Here is a 19,814-nt window from a genome sequence, read left to right as displayed (position 1 = left end):
GTTGGCTAAGTAGACATTGAAACATAAGCCTGCTTTTCAGTCATTTTCGAGGTCTCCTGAGGTCTTTGGGAAGGCCCTCCCTGTTCTATCTGCACCAGCAGAGCCGGGTATCAGCCCAGGAGCTCTGAGGGCATTGAAACTCTAGCAGGTAACAAGCAGAACAGACTTACTGCAACATAAGAGATGTCAGAAAATGCACCTAGTTGATTGGTCACCTTGACAGACCAGCTATTATTGCAGTCTGAAAATAACTACTCCTATGAATAATCACATTTCTATGAAAGAGAACAAAGAAGTGAGAAGAGAGTACAGGCACAAACTGAATTTTATTGGTTCAGTTCAGTTCAATTGTTCAGTCGTGTCCAACTCTTTGTGACCCCATGGACTGCAGCACGCCAGGCTTCCCTGTCCATCACCAACTTCTGGAGCTTACTCAATTCATGTCTATTGAGTCGGTGTTGCCATCCAACCATCTCATCCTCTGTCCTTCTCTTCTCCTCCTGCCTTAATCTTTCCCAGCATCAGAGTCTTTTCCAGAGTCCGTTCTTCACATCAGATGGCCGAAGTACTGGAGTTTCAGCTTCAGCATCAGTCCTTCCAATGAATATTCAGGACTGATAATACATTAAGTATGTACATAATGATAATAAAATGCAAAGCTAGTTTTATAGTATTTGTAGGTCATCAGTTAAATAATGCCAGCTAAATTTATCTAAATTCCAGCAGCTATGTTTTGAGCGTTAGATACTTGATGGCTTCCTTAAAATTTTTATTGTCCACTTGGTTCTAATCCAGTGTGAAAGCTCTGTATTATTACAGTTGTTATTATCAGTGATTAATGGTCACCTTTAAAGCTAAGGCATTTCATTTTCTTAAGTTTTAAATAAGCACCATCAGTCAATAACATTTATTAAAATTGTGCATTTTAAGTTCTTTTCCCCAAAAGCTTATACTTAAAATGCATTAAAAATAACTAGCACATTTATTTTTATTTTTAATTGGAGGAAAATTGCTTTATAATGTTGCATTGGTTTCTACCATACAACCATGTGAAGGAACCATAAGTATACACATGTCCCCTCCCTCTTGAACCTTCCTCCCACCGCTCACTCCCCCAATCCTGCCCCTCTAGGTCATCACAGAGCACTGGGTTGAGCTCCCTGTGTTATGCAGTAATTTCCCACTAGCTGTCTGTTTTACATATGGTAATGTATATATTTCAATATAACTAGCATATTTTAATTAATTATAATTATGTGTTGCTGTTCATCATAGAATCTTAAACTGAGAGAAAGTTTTAAGAAATCATTTCACTCTTTTTCTGAGCTTCAGCAGGTTTTTACCTAAAAACTACCTTGAGAAAAATACGATATCTATTTTCTTCTGAAAGTTCTCTTGGGAAGTAAATCCTATCAAAGTTTCAGGGTTTTTGGTAGATACACTTTCAGGAGAGCTGTGATTTAAACATATCTTTTGTTCTTAAAGGATTTCTGTTTTTTCTAAACATCAGAAAATTTCCTTCTGCTGTAAAAACACTTTTATCTTTGCCGTGACTTGTGAATTGGGTGTTTTCTTGCTCGATGTCGTACATAGATAGCTATGGGATACGTAGAGCTTTTATTCACTGTGATTCTGGGTCAAGTTAAGTTTGAAATATCACGTTTTGGGTGAATGTGCGTGAAGTCCCCCAGATCTCTGTAAACCTCAGTACAGTTTGATTTCTGATTACGTATGAGGTTTGGACATCGCTGCATTGAACACTGTCCTGAGGATCTTGTTTATCGGCACTATGTGCAGAATGTCTGGGGACAGAGAATCTTAGCGACAGAGAAGATCTAGGAGCTTGTCCAGCCCCACCCTGTTATTCTAAGTGAGCACCTTTGTTTGTCTTCCTCCTCATCTTTGTTAAAATTCAAATCTGACCTGTGATTTCCCCACCTTAAATTCTGTGATGCTCCCCAACTGTCTGGAGAACCAGGTCCCTACCCCTTAGACTGTTGTGTCACACCCCATGTGGTCTGTACCATCCCACCTTCCCTGTCCCCTTTACTGGCATGTGTGACCAGGAGAGGAAGTATATTCCAAGGGAAAGAGTTTGGTGCCTGGAAAAAAGTGAATGTATTAGTCGCTCAGTCGTGTACAACTCTTTGCGACCCCATGGACTGTAGCGCGCCAGGCTCCTCTGTCCTTGGGATTGATGCCTGGAAGCCCTGGGCTAAGATCCAGCCTTCATTTGTCATCTTTGACTCTGTGAACTTGTACAGATTAGTTAACATTTCTGAGCCTCCCTTTCCTTCTTTATAACAAGGAAATGGAAATTCTTATCTCATGAAGTTGTAATGGCATCACATACAATAAGGTGTGAGTTGTGCCTACCTGAGGTTTTCTTAAGTTCAGCTGAGCTTATGGGCTCACAGCACTACCATGGACCATGTTTCTTGTCTGCAGCAGTTCAAGCAAATGGCAAGTCATGTGCCCTCTGGGGACCCTTGTCTCCCCCTATGACACGGTTCCAGGTATGAAGTGTAAGATTTATATCAGCAGGTGCAGGAGCTATCCTGAGAAGAAGCCTCGTACTCTAAGCAGGGATCTTAGGATTCAAAAGGATCTTACAACGATTCTTTTCTGTTGTTTCTAATTTTTTTCCATTTATTTTTATTAGTTGGAGGCTAATTACTTTACAATATTGTAGTGGTTTTTGCCATACATTGACATGAATCAGCCATGGATTTACATGTATTCCCCATCCTGAACCCCCCTCCCACCTTCCTCCCCACCCCATCCCTCTGGGTCATCCCAGCGCACCAGCCCTGAGCACTTGTCTCATGCATCCAACCTGGGCTGGCGATCTGTTTCACATTTGATAGTATACATGTTTCAATGCTGTTTTTTCAGATCATCCCACCCTCGCCTTCTCCCACAGAGTCCAAAAGTCTGTTCTATACATCTGTGTCTTTTTTTCTGTCTTGCATATAGGGTCATTGTTACCGTCTTTCTAAAATCCATATATATGCATTAGTATACTGTACTGGTGTTTATCTTTCTGGCTTACTTCGCTCTGTATAATGGGCTCCAGTTTTATCCATCTCATTAGAACTGTTGTTTCTAATTTTTTTAATTTATTTTTATTTGGCTGTCCCAGGTCTTAGTTGTGGTGTGCAGGATCTAGTTCCCCAACCAGGAATTGAACCTGGGCTTCCTGCCTCGGGAATGCAGAGTCTTAGCCACTGGACCCCCAGGGAAGTCACACCTTATAACAGTTCTTTGGCATAGTTTCTGGGGTTCCCTACAAAGGCTGCAGTCAGAGAAGTCCAAATCATGACATCCTTGTCAGATATTACAGATCATTCAGACTTGCTCCTGGTCCAGATGCAATATACCAATCAATGATCAGTTTTATTACAGTTGGTCTTGACTAGCAATATAATCAATGCCTACCATCTACCTGGTTTCCAGGGTAACAGGTCTAGGTGGTTAAACCAAAGGTCACATTCTCAAGCAAGGAAAAAGTTTGTTAACCCTTTCATTTGAGTATGCTGCAGACTGCCTCACATGTTATAGTTATCAACATGTGCTATTAATATGTTTGCACCAACCTCATAGTCCATTCCTTTGACAAGTAAGAGCTTACACAATGAGTCAGCCACTGTGCCTAGTGCTTGGACTACAGTGGCAAGTTAAACATACATGGTACCTGTCTTCATATTGTTTCCTATGCCTGTTGCCTGCTTGCTTACTTCCTTTCATTGTGTAGAGCACTCCTATTCAACCTACAAAGGTCAGCTCAGATTTTACTTCTTCTCCGAAGCCTGTGTATACTCTACTCCCTTAACATTTAGTACATATTTCCCTGAGTTCATTGATTCGTTTTGCAAATGCACAGATCCCCGAAAGGAATATACACATTTTATGTGCAGGTGGGAATGTACATTTGAAGAAAGAGGTGAAAGCTTTCATCAGGTTTTCAAAGGGATCTGAGCCATCCCCTACCTTTCCCCCTTCAACTCCTGAGAATTTAGAACTACGACTCTGTTATGAGCACTTATTATATCCTGGTTCTGTTATTCCTTTCTAGATATTATTTCCTACTAGAATGTGAATACCTTGACAATGGGACTGTATGTATTGCTGCTAATATTTTGTGTCAGCAGAATACCTGATTCCTAGTAGGCTTTTAGAAGGTATATGTTGAAAGAATTGCTTTTTAATCTCCTTAACAGACTCAGCAATTTGAATGATGCTAGTGCTGAAGTATTGCTTAATTTGAAAGGGAATGTTCTTGCTTCTCTTAAACTAAAATCAGCTTTTCTTGTTCCTACTTCTGTCTTCTGGAATTATAAATTAAATCCCTGCCCTTCTCCATGTTATGATTGCCCTTTTATGAGACTCAGAATTGATTGGGAAAATCAAAGAAAAAGAATTCACACAAGGGAATCATTAAAAAATAATGCATTTGCATCTTAAATATTTTCATTTAACACATGCAAATATACTTTAACTTAACTAGTCTTTTATTATGAAACTAATATCATCATGTTGAATGTGAGTCTGCTGCTGTGGACTCTTCTAGCTTTTTTCACTTATGCTATCCTAAATTCATTATCCAGAGTTTCCAGTTTAAGTTCTTTAAAGTGGAATGAGAAGTTAAACACTGAAGCAGTCTGATTGCAGAATTCTCGGTTTTTACTTTTCTTCCCTCACATCAGTTTTTTATAGTTATGTTTCTCACATTTCACCAGTGATGTTGTTTTTTAAAAACTGATTTTCCTTTACTCTGAAATGTATAGTTTTTAGAGGAATAGCAATTCATAGTCCCTTGGTGTACGTTTGATTAAATTATATAAGTAAAATAACATGTATAAGTGGCATAAACAGATCTGTGAGCAAATATAGTTGATCCTTAGCGGGTGAATGGTCCAGCTGATTGGAGCAGAAGTGAGCAAGTTTTCAGGGTGCTTTAAGCTTTCACAATATTCAAGAGCATTAGGAAGACCGGGAGCATGTTTGTTTTCTCTTTTTTTTCAGGATAAGTTATTTTGAAATGTCCTCATCATCTTGCCACATTTCTTCTCCCCTTAGACTCTTCCCAGTTTAGATTAGAATAGAGGTAAATCAGGCTAAAGTCTCGGATGTCTATATTTGTACAAGAAAAAAATAAAACAAAAATAGTAGCAAATATAAGGGGATTCTTAATTGTAAGGACGTTCTAAGTGTAAAAATAATGCTAGAGTGGAGCTTAGTCTCTCTCCTCTTGAGTGTGGCCTAGACTTCCTGACTCATTTCCAAACAGCAGAGTGTGCAAAGGCAGAAATAGGAGCTGTTCTAGTGGAGGAGCCTAGCAGATGCCACCTTATCCCAGTGATGGAGGTTGACATCCCCAGGGATAAGTCATATTGACAGAGGGTCCCCCCTGGTGTGGTGTGATAAGAAGAGTGCTTTACCTCAGGGGTAGACTTCCCCCAAACCCGTAGCCCCAGTCTGATCTCCAGAAAATATCCGACAAACTCAAATGAGGGGTATTCTGTAAAATACCCAACCGGTCCTGGTGCTAATGGTGAAGAACCCGCCTGCCAGTGCAGGTAGAGGTAAGAGACATAGGTTCGATCTCTGGATTGGGAAGATCTCCTGGAGGAGGGCACGGCAACCCACTCTAGTGGAGAATCCTGGAGAATCCCATGGACAGAGGAGCCTGGCAGGCTACAGTCCATAGTGTTGACCAGAGTTGGACATGACTGAGGTGACTTGGCGTTACTCTTCAGAAATCTCAAAGTCCTGAAAATCATGGAAAGACTGCCCCAGAGCAGAGGAGATGAGAGCAACCTGATGATTCAATGCAATGTGTTGGAGACTTCCCTGGCAGTCCAGTGGTTAAAACTTTGCCTTCCAATGCAGGGAGCACAGGTTTGATCCCTGGTTGGGGAACTAAGATCCCACATGCCATGTGGCGCAATCAAAAATTTTAAAAAAAAATTGTTTCAATAAATAGAAATAAGTGCAATGTGTTGTCATGAATCAGATTCTGAAACAGAAAAAGGGGACATTAGTAGAAAAACTGGGGAAATCCAGATAAAAATAGTAGTTTTGGCAAATCTTCCCTAGTTAAATAAGCTGTTAACATTAGGGAAAGCTGGGTGAGGTATATATGAGAACTGTGTGTACTATCTTTGTAACTTTTTTGTAAATGTAAAATTATGCTAAAATAGAAAGTTTATTAAAAAATAGTAATGAGAGAAATCACAGAAGAAAGGATGGGGTGATTTGAAATTTAAGGCATGGTGATGAAATGAAAGTCAACAACCCCAAAACAAATTTTGTCACAGATTTTAGACCAAGGACTTATATTCTTTTTTTTTTTTCATTTATTTTTGTTAGTTGGAGGCTAATTACTTCACAACATTGCAGTGGGTTTTTGCCATACATTAACATGAATCAGCCATGGATTTACATGTATTTCCCATCCCGATCCCCCCTCCCGCCTCCCTCCCCATCCCATCCCTCTGGGTCTTCCCAGTGCACCAGCTCTAAGCACTTGTCTCATGCATCCAACCTGAGCTGGTGATCTGTTTCACCCTAGATAATATACATGTTTCGATACTATTCTCTCAAAACATCCCACCCTTGCCCTGTCCCACAGAGTCCAAAAGTCTGTTCTGTACTTCTGTGTCTCTTTTTCTGTCTTGCATATAGGGTTATCGTTACCATCTTTCTAAATTCCATATATATGCGTTAGTATACTGTATTGGTGTTTATCTTTCTGGCTTACTTCACTCTGTATAATGGGCTCCAGTTTCATCCATCTCAGAACTGATTCAAATGAATTCTTTTTAATGGCTGAGTAACATTCCATGGTGTATATGTACCACAGCTTCCTTATCCATTCATCTGCTGATGGGCATCTAGGTTGCTTCCATGTCCTGGCTATTATAAACAGTGCTGCGATGAACATTGGGGTGCATGTGTCTCTTTCAGATCTGGTTTCCTCAGTGTGTATGCCCAGAAGTGGGATTGCTGGGTCATATGGCAGTTCTATTTCCAGTTTTTCAAGAAATCTCCACACTGTTCTCCATAGCGGCTGTGCTAGTTTGCATTCCCACCAACAGTGTAAGAGGGTTCCCTTTTCTCCACAGCCTCTCCAGCATTTATTGCTTGTAGACTTTTGGATAGCAGCCATCCTGACTGGCGTGTAATGGTACCTCATTGTGGTTTTGATTTGCATTTGTCTGATAATGAATGATGTTGAGCATCTTTTCATGTGTTTGTTAGCCATCTGTATGCCTTCTTTGGAGAAATGTCTGTTTAGTTCTTTGGCCCATTTTTTGATTGGGTCATTTATTTTTCTGGAATTGAGCTGCAGGAGTTGCTTGTATATTTTTGAGATTAATCCTGTCTGTTGCTTCCTTTGCTATTATTTTCTCCCATTCTGAAGACTGTCTTTTCACCTTGCTTATAGTTTCCTTTGCCGTGCAAAAGCTTTTAAGTTTCATTAGGTCCCATTTGTTTATTTTTGCTTTTATTTCCAATATTCTGGGAGGTGGGTCATAGAGGATCCTGCTGTGATTGATGTTGGAGAGTGTTTTGCCTATGTTCTCCTCTAGGAGTTTTATAGTTTCTGGCCTTACATTTAGATCTTTAATCCATTTTGAGTTTATTTTTGTGTATGGTGTTAGAAAGTGTTCTAGTTTCATTCTTTTGCAAGTGGTTGACCAGTTTTCCCAGCACCACTTGTTAAAGAGGTTTTTTTTTCCGTTGTATATCCTTGCCTCCTTTGTCGAAGATAAGGTGAAGGACTTATATTCTTAATGCAGAATATACTTGTACAGATTAATAAGAACATAGTAATACCTCACCAGAAAATAGCCATTGATCATAATTTATAGAAAAGACACAGTGGTGAATAAATATAAAAACCAGTTCAATCTCACCAGTAATTAAGGAATTGCCAATTATAGCAGTTTCGAAAATATTTTTATTTTCATCCATTACATAGAAAAATGATAATATTCAATTCTGGAAAAGGTAAGTGGAAGAATTATAGGTTGGTATAGCCTTTCTGGAGAGCAGTTTTTCCATAGAGGAATTGGATTAAAAAATATGTGTATCATTTGTGCTTATACTGTCCCACATAAAAGATTTCTTTCCCAAGGAAATAGTCAGATGTGTGTACAGATTTTCTAAAAAGACTGTTCATCATAAGGTTGTTAATAATGAAACACTCAAAACCCAAATATCTAAAAGTGAGGGAATGACCTAAAAGGGTTTGGCATACCTGTGGAATAGAATAGTCATTAAGTAGCCTGATATAGTTAAAAAAAAAAGCAACAATGCAAGCAAGATACAGTTTGTGTATTTCCTTTGATCTCAGATGGTGTGCATGTGTGTGCAGCTGTCTCTCTTGAAGGGCTGGCAAGGAGATAAACAATCATGTAAAAAAGCAGTTACCCGTCCTTGGGTGGTAAGGAAAAGATGGATTTTATTTGCTTTATGCCTCTGTATTTTCACAGTTGTCTATATTGAGTATATATTACTATTGTCATCAGGGGGGAAAATAACACTGCAAGCAATATGGTTAATGAGTTTCTTTCATCTTTTATGTTGATTTAATTTTGAGATCACAGTTCCATTTTGTTCTATAAAACATCATTTTTCCTCTTTCCACTAGGAAGCTCCTGAGAGTGCTCCCCCTGCCAGGCGATAACTGGGGCGCTCTGGTTGACGAGTGGTGTTGTCATCCTGACCCCTTTGCTAATAAGCCACTTCATCCACGAGAGAATGACTGTTTCACCGGAGACTGTTTCTACCTGGTGAATTTAAAGAGTGATTTGTGGCAGCCAAGACCTAAAGAAGCCCCAGTGGAGACACACCATCTTTCTTCTGAGAACCATCTAAAATTGGTAAAATACCTTTTAAAATAAATGCTCATTTTGAGGTGGGTTTAGAAACTGGTTTCTCCAGTCTTTTCTTCAATCAAGGCATGTGAAACAGGCAGTCCTAAAGGCCAAAATCTTTTATTTTCAACTACTTCTATCATCAAGCCCTGCTCTTTTGATATAGAAAGGGCTTGTACAGGCTTTAAACCAAAATAGTCACAGGGGCTGGAGGAAGAAGGGAAAGAGGCTTTGTGCATAGATTTGGGAATGTTAGTTTTTACAAACCAGAGTGCCCTATTTGCTTGCTTTGGGGACAGTATTCCATAATCTGTGTGCATTTTATCCTCAGAGTCTGATTTAAATGGAAATTTTTCTTTGGCTGTAGGATATCTACTGTCCTGTGAGGTCCAGATATTTCCCTGTGTCTTTCTGTAGTCTAGATTTCTGTGGGTGTCGTACAAGCGAAGGCCATCAAGCAACAGAGGAAGTGGAGGATCCCAAGTGTGAAAAGAAAGCTGAGCCACAGGCTCCATGTTGGTGCCTGACAAGTGAGATCAGGCGCTCCTTCTCTCAGAGCTGCTGGAGGGAGAAGCCTATTTCCTCTCACTGCAGAGAGCAAGTGGTTTACCTTATTTTAAAAGAAAATCAATGGCATTGACTTGGCCCTTGTGAGAGATCATTCCCCGGATGGCAGGTCAATACAGATGTGATTTAAAATGTTAAGAAAATCATTGCCAGAGAACCTTCCTTTTAACATCTGATTATTGGTGGGAACCACGGCATTGTGTGTTAAATTTCATTTAAAGCTCCTGTAATTTTTGTAGTAAGAACTGGACCACTCTAGGATATATGCAGCAGTCCAGAAGATCTTAGTTTGTCAGCTAGTTTATAGAACTCTTTCATAATTTGAGGGAGATTAAGGATGTTTGACAAATGTCGAGGTTATCAGTTTAAATTATGTAAGTGTCTCAACTTTCACCATAAACACAAGTCCCTTTATCTTTAGGTTCCATTTAAAATTATAATACTTGACTCTCTCTCTCCTCTCTCACCCCAACTCTCTGTAAGTATCTTAAGCTTTCATAAAGTCATAACCATTCGTATTTTCTTTGATCTTCACTGCTTTTCAGTGTATGTATGTGTGTCTATTATATAATATATATTAGATGAAGTATATATATACTAATATATGCATATATTAGAATACATATATATATTAGAATACCTCCATAATTATAGTGTTTAGCCATCTATAGTTTTCAAAGATAAATGGTAAGCACTTAATGTACATCTGTTATATTTAATATGGTTGCAGTAAAATTATATTTTAATCTAAATACACTAGTGCTTTACTCTTTTATGTATTTTGACTTTCATTTTTATGATTAAACTGTACATTTTAAAAATATTTGGAAGATGTGAGTAGAAGAGGAATGGGGAAAGATTAAATAAGCAAAACCGTGAGTTTCCCTTTTTAGATGAACTCTGTATTCTATATGAAAACAAATTCCCCACATTTGTGTCTTCATCAGCGATGCCACTTACAAGAATTTCTCTTAATTGTGAACAGCCATCCTGTGTGTTGTGCCATAGTCAGACATTATGTTTTTTAAGTATCAAGGAGACCATGGCAAATTACTGTCATGACAAGCTACTGCTGGCAAGATTGTTTTCAAGTTAGCCTGGATGGAAGTTTCACTTTAATTGCATATTGCAGCAGTTGAAAGAATATGCCTGAGACCAAAATAGTAACATAAATTTGGAGGGACCACTTACACAGTGCTCTCATGGCTCCTGTGGGAACAAGGCTTCTCTGTGCTGTTGAAAACCTATTTCTCATATCACCCAGTCTAGCCATCTAGCAGGGTTTTGAAATGTCACATGGTGATACAGCATCCTAATGGTATCTCTTGGGAAACATTTTTCTGGTGAGACAATATCAAGGGTCCTTAGAATGGAAGCCACACAAAGGAAAAGAAGAACGAGGACAGAAGGCTAATCCACCTCTCGTAGCAGTGTTGCCATCGTGCAGATATATTGATTTAATTAGTCCACAACAATGTCTGTCTTTGATGTTTGCTCTGTAGAGTTCCTACACTGCTAGGCTGCTTCTCTGCACAACTCGCTTGATTATTTCCATGAAGCATAGGTCAAGAAAAATGCACTGCAAAGCAGAGTTTCTCTTTCACAAAACTGAAAGCATTATGTTAATTTCCAAGATCAAGACTAGTTGGGCTTATTAGACGTGAATGATGCATTCTGCATGTTTTCTGAGTATTTGATAGAAGTAATTTTTTTGTCTCTGCTTGTAGGAGATTATGAAAACGTATTTTATGAGGAGCCCACGTGGAACAGGAACTTTTATTTTTAAAAGAAATGCTACTGGGACTGGGAACAAGTGAACCTTTAGTAAAAATATATGTATTTTAACTGTGGAAAAAAATTTTAAGAGATAACTCACCTCAGCATGAGGAATGTATATTTTAATTCTGTTTAAGGAGTCCTCGACAATGAGTTACTCCAAAGCATATCTCTAGAATTATAATATTCATAAATGACCAAAAAAAGCATAAACAAGCATAAAGTTCAACTCTTATTCCTTTCCTTCAATAACCCCGTGTGTGTACAGCACGTTATTTGTGCCTCTGAGAATAAGGCAGTATACTTTTTGTTTTCAAAAGACATCTATTGAAGGTTTCCCTATTCTTAGATTTATTATCTCTTGTGATATTTTTTATGCCTTTCAATGAAATGAAAATTTTGCATCTGTTAAGCAGATTGATAAAGGTAGCATCTCAACTTTTGATAAGATTCATAATATTGTTCTAGACTTAGAAAGTAGCCACACATATGACTTCATCTTATATTTTAAAGAACAAATGAAATTGAACATTGCTATTTTAGCCAGTGAGTATGACTAACAGTTTTACCTTTGTTTTTTTTTTTTTGGTTGTTTGTTTTGTTAAGTTCATGAGGAATTTTTTTTTTTTCTTAAAATAATGTGTTGAACTTTGTAAACATTTGCAAATGTAAAAAAATAGAATTATGAACTTCGGTCAGTCATCTTGATTCATACAATATGCTTCATTTGCCCCTTTTATTTTTAGTTTATTGCTCAAGTGCTTTAAAGCAAATTCTAAACATTATGTCAATTCACTCCTATATAGATTGTTCTTTTTTACATGACCACAGTGTCATTTTCACACCAGACAAAATAAACAATTACTCAGTGACACAATAGCAGGCCTTTAGCATCTGATGGACATATGGTCCCATCACTTCATGGCGAATAAAAGGGGTGAAAAAGTGGAAACAGTGACAGATTTTTATTTTCTTGGGCTCCAAGACAGTGACTGCAGCCATGAAATTAAAAAATGCTTGCTCCTTGAAAGGAAAGCTTTGACAATCCTATACAGTGTATTAAAAAGCAGAGACATCACTTTGCTGACAAAGGTCCATATAGTCAAAGCTTGGTTTTTCTTGTAGTCATGTACGGATGTGAGAGTTAGATCATAAAGAAGGCTGAGCACCAAAGAATTGATGTTTTCGAACTGTGGTGCTGGAGAAGACTCTTGAGAGTCCCTTGGACAGCACAAAGATCAAACTAGTCAATCCTAAAGGGAATCAACCCTGAATATTTATTGGAAGGACTGTTGCTAAAGCTGAAGGTCCAATATTTTGGCCACCTGATGTGAAGAGCCAACTGATTGGAAAAGGCCCTGATGATGCTGGGAAAGATTGAAGGCAAAAGGAGAAGGGGGCGGCAGAGGATGAGATGGTTAGATAGCATAATCGACTCAATGAACATGAATTTGAACAAACTCAGGGAGATAGTGAAAGACAGGGAAGCCTGGCATGTTGCAGTCCTTGGGGTTGCAGAGTCGGACACGACTTAGCAGCTGAACAACCAGAATTCCCTGGTGGTCCAGTGGTTAAGAATTCCACCTGGCAATGCAGGGGACATGGGTTCAATCCCTGGTCCAGGAGGATTTCAGATGCTGTGAGGCGACTGAGCCTGTGCTCTACCTGAGAAACCCCACGAGGAGAAGCCCACACACCACAAGGAGCGAAAGCCCATGCGTAGCAACGAAGACTCGGCACAGCCAAAATAAATAAATAAAAATTTAAAACAAGCTATTAAAAAAAACAGTACCTCATACAATCAAATGGGTGAATTTTGATTCAAAACAACTGACAACAGATGATACTTATAACAGAATTGGTAAAATCTATACAGTGGAGGACAAAGGAGCCTGGCGTGCTGCAGTCCACGGGGTCACAAAGAATCGGACATGACTCAGCAACTGAACAACACCTTTTGACCACCTTCACCCATTTTTGCCCATCCCCGCAGCCTCTAATAACCACAGATCTGTTCTCTATGTTTAAAAGTTTAGTCTTTTGTTTTCTTAATAATTCTAGAATTATTCTAGAACAACTGCTAGCTGTTTTAATCTGTGTCCGTATTGATAAAGTTGGATTTTTTAACAATGTTGCAGGAATTTGTTCTAGAACACTGTCTCTGTCTTTTCAGTTACAGTGCATATGTTAAATGGAAAAATAGAATTATATGAGTGGGTTAAGTATTTTTTTTTTAATTTATTTATTTTTTCAGTGGGTTTTGTCATACATTGACATGAATCAGCAATAGATTTACACGTATTCCCCATCCCGATCCCCCCTCCTATGGTGGTTATGAATTATAGTTTACTTTTACATAAGTTGTCCTGGACTGGGAGTCAGAATAATACGAGTTCAAGTTCTGATTCTTCTGTTTTCTAAACATATGTGTTGGGGCAAGTCACCTGCCTTTCTACCTTTGTTGCCTGCCTATTCTATTCTAAATCCCCTGGAGGAGGGCATAGCAACTCACTCCAGTTTTCTTGCCTGGAGACTCCCTTGGACAGGGGAGCCTGGCAGGCTATAGTTCACAGAGTCGCAAAGAGTCGGATACAACTGAACTGACTTAGCATGCACCCACACACATTCTAAATGATAAGAATGTTTGGAAGTGCTTTTTAGAATTTTTAAGATGCTTCTTGTTCAAATTACTTGGCGGCATGTAGATTATAAGGAAGTGACTTGGTTTGGAATAATCGTTCTGTTCATTATTTTGTCTTTAGACTAAAAAAAAAAAGATCTCTGTGCATGTGGTTTATGCATACAAGCTAAGTGTATTCCCAGTATTTAGTAGATGGCAAAATAAAATGTAAAGTTCAAGGTATGCTCTAGAGGCCATGTTAAAATTATATATTCCTTTTAAGAAAAGCTGAATGACATTTAAATGACATTTTTCTATTCTACAGAAACCAAAGGCAAATACCAAAGTAATTTGTAAGCGTTGCAAGGTAATGTTGGGAGAGACTGTGTCATCAGGTAAGAATTTCATAATACAAAAAAGCCAAAATGACTGCCTTCTTGTTACATTAAAAAAACAAACAAACAGGAGATTTTATAGGACATATATATGAAAGAGAGATGACTAATACATGTTATAGAATTGAGAATTGATGCTTTTAAAAATAGAAATCAACTAATATATCATCCAATATGCCAAGAAGTTTGTGTCTTTTGACCTTTATAAGTACATAGTATTGAGTCTTAAGCATTAAGAATTTGGGTCGTTTTCAGTATTGTATATCTTCTTTGTGGCTATAAAGTAGTATAATATTTGTTTCTTAAAGAATATGGAAGCTTTTTTTTTTTTTTAAATACAACTCCTCTGTCAGAGGAATTGGTTACCAGGGATGATGGAGGAGATGCTTTTCTTGGTAGTTATCTGCCTTAGGGCTGTGTTCTGAGGCTTGGGCGTGGGGGGTGGGGGGAGCGGTACACAGAAGTTGTTGAAATGGAAGAAAACACATTCTGAGTTTTATGCTCTGTTCCTTGTTCTTTTTCCCAGTAGTGTTAATTATATTTTGTGTAAAATCTGTGTTATGCCACTATAAAGTTAAATAATGAAAATCCTGATAATTAAAATCCATCACTCTTTATAGATGTGGTTTAAAAATGTCTAGAGAGCTCCAGCACATGTTAGCTTCATGGGTGAAGAATAATTGTTTTTAATATAATTAATTAGAAGATGTGATTTAAGTGAAACTGCCGTCCTCAAGGGAAAGCAGATGGTGGCATTTTTTGTTTGTTTTTTAAGATCATCAGAATCTCATAAGGAGTTACTTGCTCAGAGTGAACAGAAAAGGGAGCATGAGTAGCAGTGTAGCGTGCCACCCTCAATGTCATTTTTGGAGAATGAAAGCAAGTCCTTCGCAACAGTTTAGAAAATCTTAAGGCTTCCAGCTAAATAAGGTGAATTGACTTTTTTCATGCTTTTCTCTCCTCCCTGAAGCCCAGTTAAAAAGTCAGTTAAGGAATTAAAAAAAAAAAAAAAAAAAAAAAAGGACATCCACGGAGACAAAAGAGAAGTGGAAAGGAGACAACAGTGATGTGAACTGGGGGTGTAAGCAGACTTCTTTGGAAGCTGTAAAGCTGAGAGAGGGGTGGGAACACACTTGGCTGTGTGGAGGAGGCTGCAGCCTTGATGTCTGCAGAAGATCGATCGTCTTATAACGAGGGAGCCAGAACTCAGCTGTGGAATCCCAGAAATGGACAGAATCGAGAGCTCGCAGTTGAGGGGTAGTAGTTATCAAGGACAAGGGGCTGAAAGCAGGAAGTTTGAATGCAAAGTTTGTACAGGAGCCGTAAGATTCCTGAGACTGTTTCTCTCCTTGCAACTTGCTTATACACTCAAGGTAGGAGATTGGAGCAGCCTTTCTTGGAATAATGGAAGTGGACTAACAAGATCTGCAGACACTGATTCTTAGGGGTTATTCAGCAACAACAACAAAAAATGAGCTTATGTTCAGCCACTCTACTGTCAGCAAGCCTTATATCTATACCCAAGTGCTTTCTCTTAGCATTTTATTACTTTACATTTAAATATGAACAGATTGCTGAGAATCAGTAAATATTAAAGAGAGTCCAAAGCAAATAAATAATCAAGTGTACAGAGCAGGGGCATTGAAAAGAAACAAATTATGTATTAAAACAGAAAAAAAATCTCTTAAAAAACCATAATAAATGTCCTTGGAGAAATGAAATAATACTGCCTCTACAATTCAGAGAGTGTCACATTAAAGATGTAATAGCTTTAAAAAAAAACTAACCAAAAGAAGATAAAGAATTATTTCAGAAATCAGGATCAAAAGACAGAGATTGAAAATTGGAAAGGAAATTAAAAAAAAAAAAGGTCATGTAAGTTTCCTAAGGACAGGAATATTTTCTATCTCATTTATCACAATGAGCTTAGCACTTAGAATGATATTTGACATCTAGTGGGTACCCAGTAAATATTTATTGAATGAGTGAATGAAATGAGCCTTTTAGGACATCCAGCATCTAGCTGAAAATTCTAGAAAGAGAAGACAGACAACAGGGTGTGGGAAATCCATCAAAGAACAAAAATACTAAAACCACAGAACAAGGACTTATGGGCCCCAGCTGAAAACTGAAAGGGTCCACTAACTGCCTTAAACAATTAATGAAGGATGATGAGGAAGCTGCTTAAAGCCACATCACAGAGTAATCTCCAAACACCAAGGATGAAGCTTCTAGAGAGCAAAAAGCAGGTAATGTACAAAGGATTAGGAATTAGAATGGCACTGAACTTCTTAACAGCAGCATTGAAAGCTAGAAAATGATGAAAAATGCCCTCATAATTTAGAAGGAAAAAAGATTAGAATTTAGAAGAAAAAAGATTTTCAACCCAGAATTCAACAGATAGTCAAGTGTGAAGATTATAAATACATTTTTGGAGCTACAGGATCTCAAAACATGGACCTCAAAGTTATATTTTCCTTAGGGAATCTACCATAGGGTTATGCATCAGCAAAAGTAGGAATTGAACCTCAAAAGAAAAAATGTGGGATTTGGGGAACAGATCATTCAACACAGGAGAATGAGATAAGGAATCCCATGGGGAGGGATGTACAGCAGGCCTAGAGAATAACAGTCTGGATTGAAGCAAGTGGAGAGAAGATTGTAATAGAAAGACTTTTTCAGTTATACACTGAAACTGATAGTCATTGAATTGTTTGACCACATATAACAAATAATCTTGAGACAAGCCATTTTGTCATATGGGCAGAATTAGCTAAACATGTTTGGAAAACTAAACACATGAAAAAGAAAGCAGTTATGCACTGTGGGAAACAGAGGGTTGAACAAAAAAGGAGCGATTCCATGGTATGATTATGGTCACAATATGTGAACACTGAATATCCATTTAACCAAAAATCTTTATGATGTGATACCTAAGTATATTAGGAGGTCATTGTATGTGAGCATGTGGGGGTGGGTGGGTAATGTAAGAGAGCTTTACCCACATCTACTCTAAAAGTAAATTAGTGGATCCCCAGTGGGGCTTCCCAGGTGGTACAGTGGTAAAGAACCTGCCTGCCAGTTCAGTAGACGCAAGAGACTCGAGTTTGATCCCTGGGTCAGGAAGATCCCCTGGAGTGAGAAATGGCAACCTGCTCCAGTATTCTTGCCTGGAAAATTCCATTGACAGAGGAGCCTGGCAGACTACAGTACATGGGGTCCCAAAGAGCTGGACGTGACTTCGTGGCTGAGCACACACACAGTTTCAAAAATGGTGGCATAAAGAGAATGGCTAGTTCTCCTCTGAAGGAATCAAGTACAGAACTGTACAAGTTCAGAAGAACAGCTACTAGAAAATAACTGAAATGAAGCAATGATTTGAGAGATGTTCAGTTATCAAAAACTGCTACTGCTTTGGGCTAAAATGGCAAATTTGTGGCTTTTTTTTGCTTGAGATCATTGCCATATTCCCCCCAACCCCTGAACTTGGGTAGGAAAAAAAAAAACAGCTTTGTTATTTATAGGTGGTTAAAGATTTGGTTCAGGGTAGGCAAAGGAGAAAGTAGAAATTTAAGAGGGGATATTTTGAAAGCAAGAGTGTCCTGGAAGGGCGGAGCTAATAATTTCTTAGCACAGCTCTGACTGGTTGCTAAACTCTACATACATACAAGAGATGCCAGGGAGTCCATTAGGAACTGAAAGCTTGGAGAGACCTGAAAATTTGTTATGCCTTTGGTTCATTCCTCAGTCCGTATACAGTTTGGGTAGCAGAAGGTGGAAGCCTTAGTGGTTTGAAGTATTTGAGAAGAACCTTGCACCAGATTTGCTGATAGCCAAACCATGCAGAGATAACAGATACTCTCCAGGGAGTCAGGCTAAGCAAAAGACGACTGGGCATAGACACAGTGACTCCATACTGTGGGAAAGCATATTTCCTGGTTTTTTAGTCCAAGCTTATTAATTGGCCTACAAACCAACAACCCTTCAAAGGATAAAAGAAAATCCAGAATTACTACAGTGTATTACACACAATATCCTACTTCCTTCTAGAAATTATTAGCCAGGCAAAGAAAGAGACAGGAGTGGTTCATACTCAAGGAAAAAGCAGGACTCCACGGATGCTGAAGAAGCACAAATATTAAATTAGCAGACAAATGTGTTGAAGTAACTAATTATAAATATGGCAAAGAATTAAAAAGACAAATTAATAGCAAGTCTCAACAAATCAGAAACTTCAGAGAAACACCCAGTTGGTAATTACAGAGCTGAAAAGTACAGTAACTAAAGAAAAATTCACTGGATTAACGAAAACCTCATATTTGAGATGATAGAAACAAACAAAATTGTTGAAGATAGTGAAAGTGTTAGTCGCTCAGTTGTGTCCGACTCTTTGCAAACCCATGAACTATAGCCTGCCAGGCTCCTCTGTCCATGGAATTCTCCAGGTAAGAATATTGGAGTGGGTTGCCATTCCCTTCTCCAGTGGATCTTCCTGACCCAGGGATTGAACCCAGGTCTCCTGCACTGCAGGCAGACTCTTTACTATCTGAGCTACCAGTTGAAGATAGGTGAATAGAAATTAAGCAATCCAAAGAACAGACAGGAATAAAGTCTCAAAATGAAGAGAATATCAGATTTGTGGAATGATACTAAGTGTTTTGATAAATGTGTACGTGGAGCTTTAGAAGGTGAGGAGAAAAAACATCAGGGAAAAAAATGGGTGAAATGTTGTCAAATTTGGTGAAATATTTTAACTTTTGGATCCAACAACTGCAGTGAATCTCAAGTAGGATAAACAGAAAGAGCATTTCACCCAGGCGTATTGTAGTTAAGCTGATAAAAGCAAGAGATGAAGAGAGAATCTTGAAAGGAACAAGAGAAAACAAAACATCACATTGTAGGGATTTCATTAAGAATTAAGGCCAACTTTTTCTAGAAGTAATGACAGCCAAAAAGACACTAAAAGACAGCCAGAAGACCCTTTGAGATATTCAAAATACTGGGGGAGAAAACAGTAACATCTTTCAATTAATAATTCTATATCCAGTAAAACAATCCCTCAAAAATGAAGGCAAAACAAGGACATTTTTTATAAATAGGTGGAAATAATGCATTACTAGCAGACAATGCTAAGGAAGGTTCTTCAGGCTGAGGTGAAAGATAATCGGATGCTAATTGGAATCCACAGGAAGGAATGAAGAGTAAGATAAATGGAAAATATGTAGGTTAATTACCACAAAAGCATACTCAACAGAGGTTAGCATAAAATTAAAAACCACCTTTTCCTTGCATTTGCCAGTGCTCTAAAATTAGAACTTTTCATATCAAAGACTACACAAAGTGAGAATCCAATAGGTGACTGCACAGAAATATGAGACCCTGAATGACTGTACGGCACAGTGAAGGCAAATCACAAGTGAATACAAGCCCGTGAAATTACAGACAATATCAGTCCTTTGAGACTTCAGGAATTTCAAATCTTGAACATGGTTAGTCTGCTTTGAACTAGACATAATGCCGTGGGCCTGGGAAAATCAATTGCAAGTCATCTCTGGAGGAAAATGCCTTCAT

The 19,814-nt window shown here is 38.3% G+C and overlaps 1 protein-coding gene across 6 annotated transcripts in view; it reads left to right on the top strand.

The window, feature by feature from the left end:
- UBE3D (ubiquitin protein ligase E3D) overlaps window positions 1-19,814 on the top strand; it is a 155,938-nt gene that overhangs the window by 18,093 nt on the left and 118,031 nt on the right. For all 6 annotated transcript variants that reach the window (XM_043890352.1, XM_043890346.1, XM_043890348.1 and 3 more), the window contains 2 exons: window positions 8,660-8,891; window positions 14,174-14,243. In XM_043890352.1, the coding sequence (XP_043746287.1) occupies window positions 8,660-8,891; window positions 14,174-14,243 (302 nt within the window). The remainder of the gene's footprint in view (window positions 1-8,659; window positions 8,892-14,173; window positions 14,244-19,814) is intronic.

This window comes from Cervus elaphus, chromosome 28 (assembly GCF_910594005.1).
Source record: "Cervus elaphus chromosome 28, mCerEla1.1, whole genome shotgun sequence".
In the NCBI taxonomy this organism is placed as follows: Eukaryota; Metazoa; Chordata; class Mammalia; order Artiodactyla; family Cervidae; genus Cervus; species Cervus elaphus.
The sequence above is the reverse complement of the archived record's forward strand: the minus strand, read 5'-3'. Positions and strand labels throughout refer to the sequence as shown.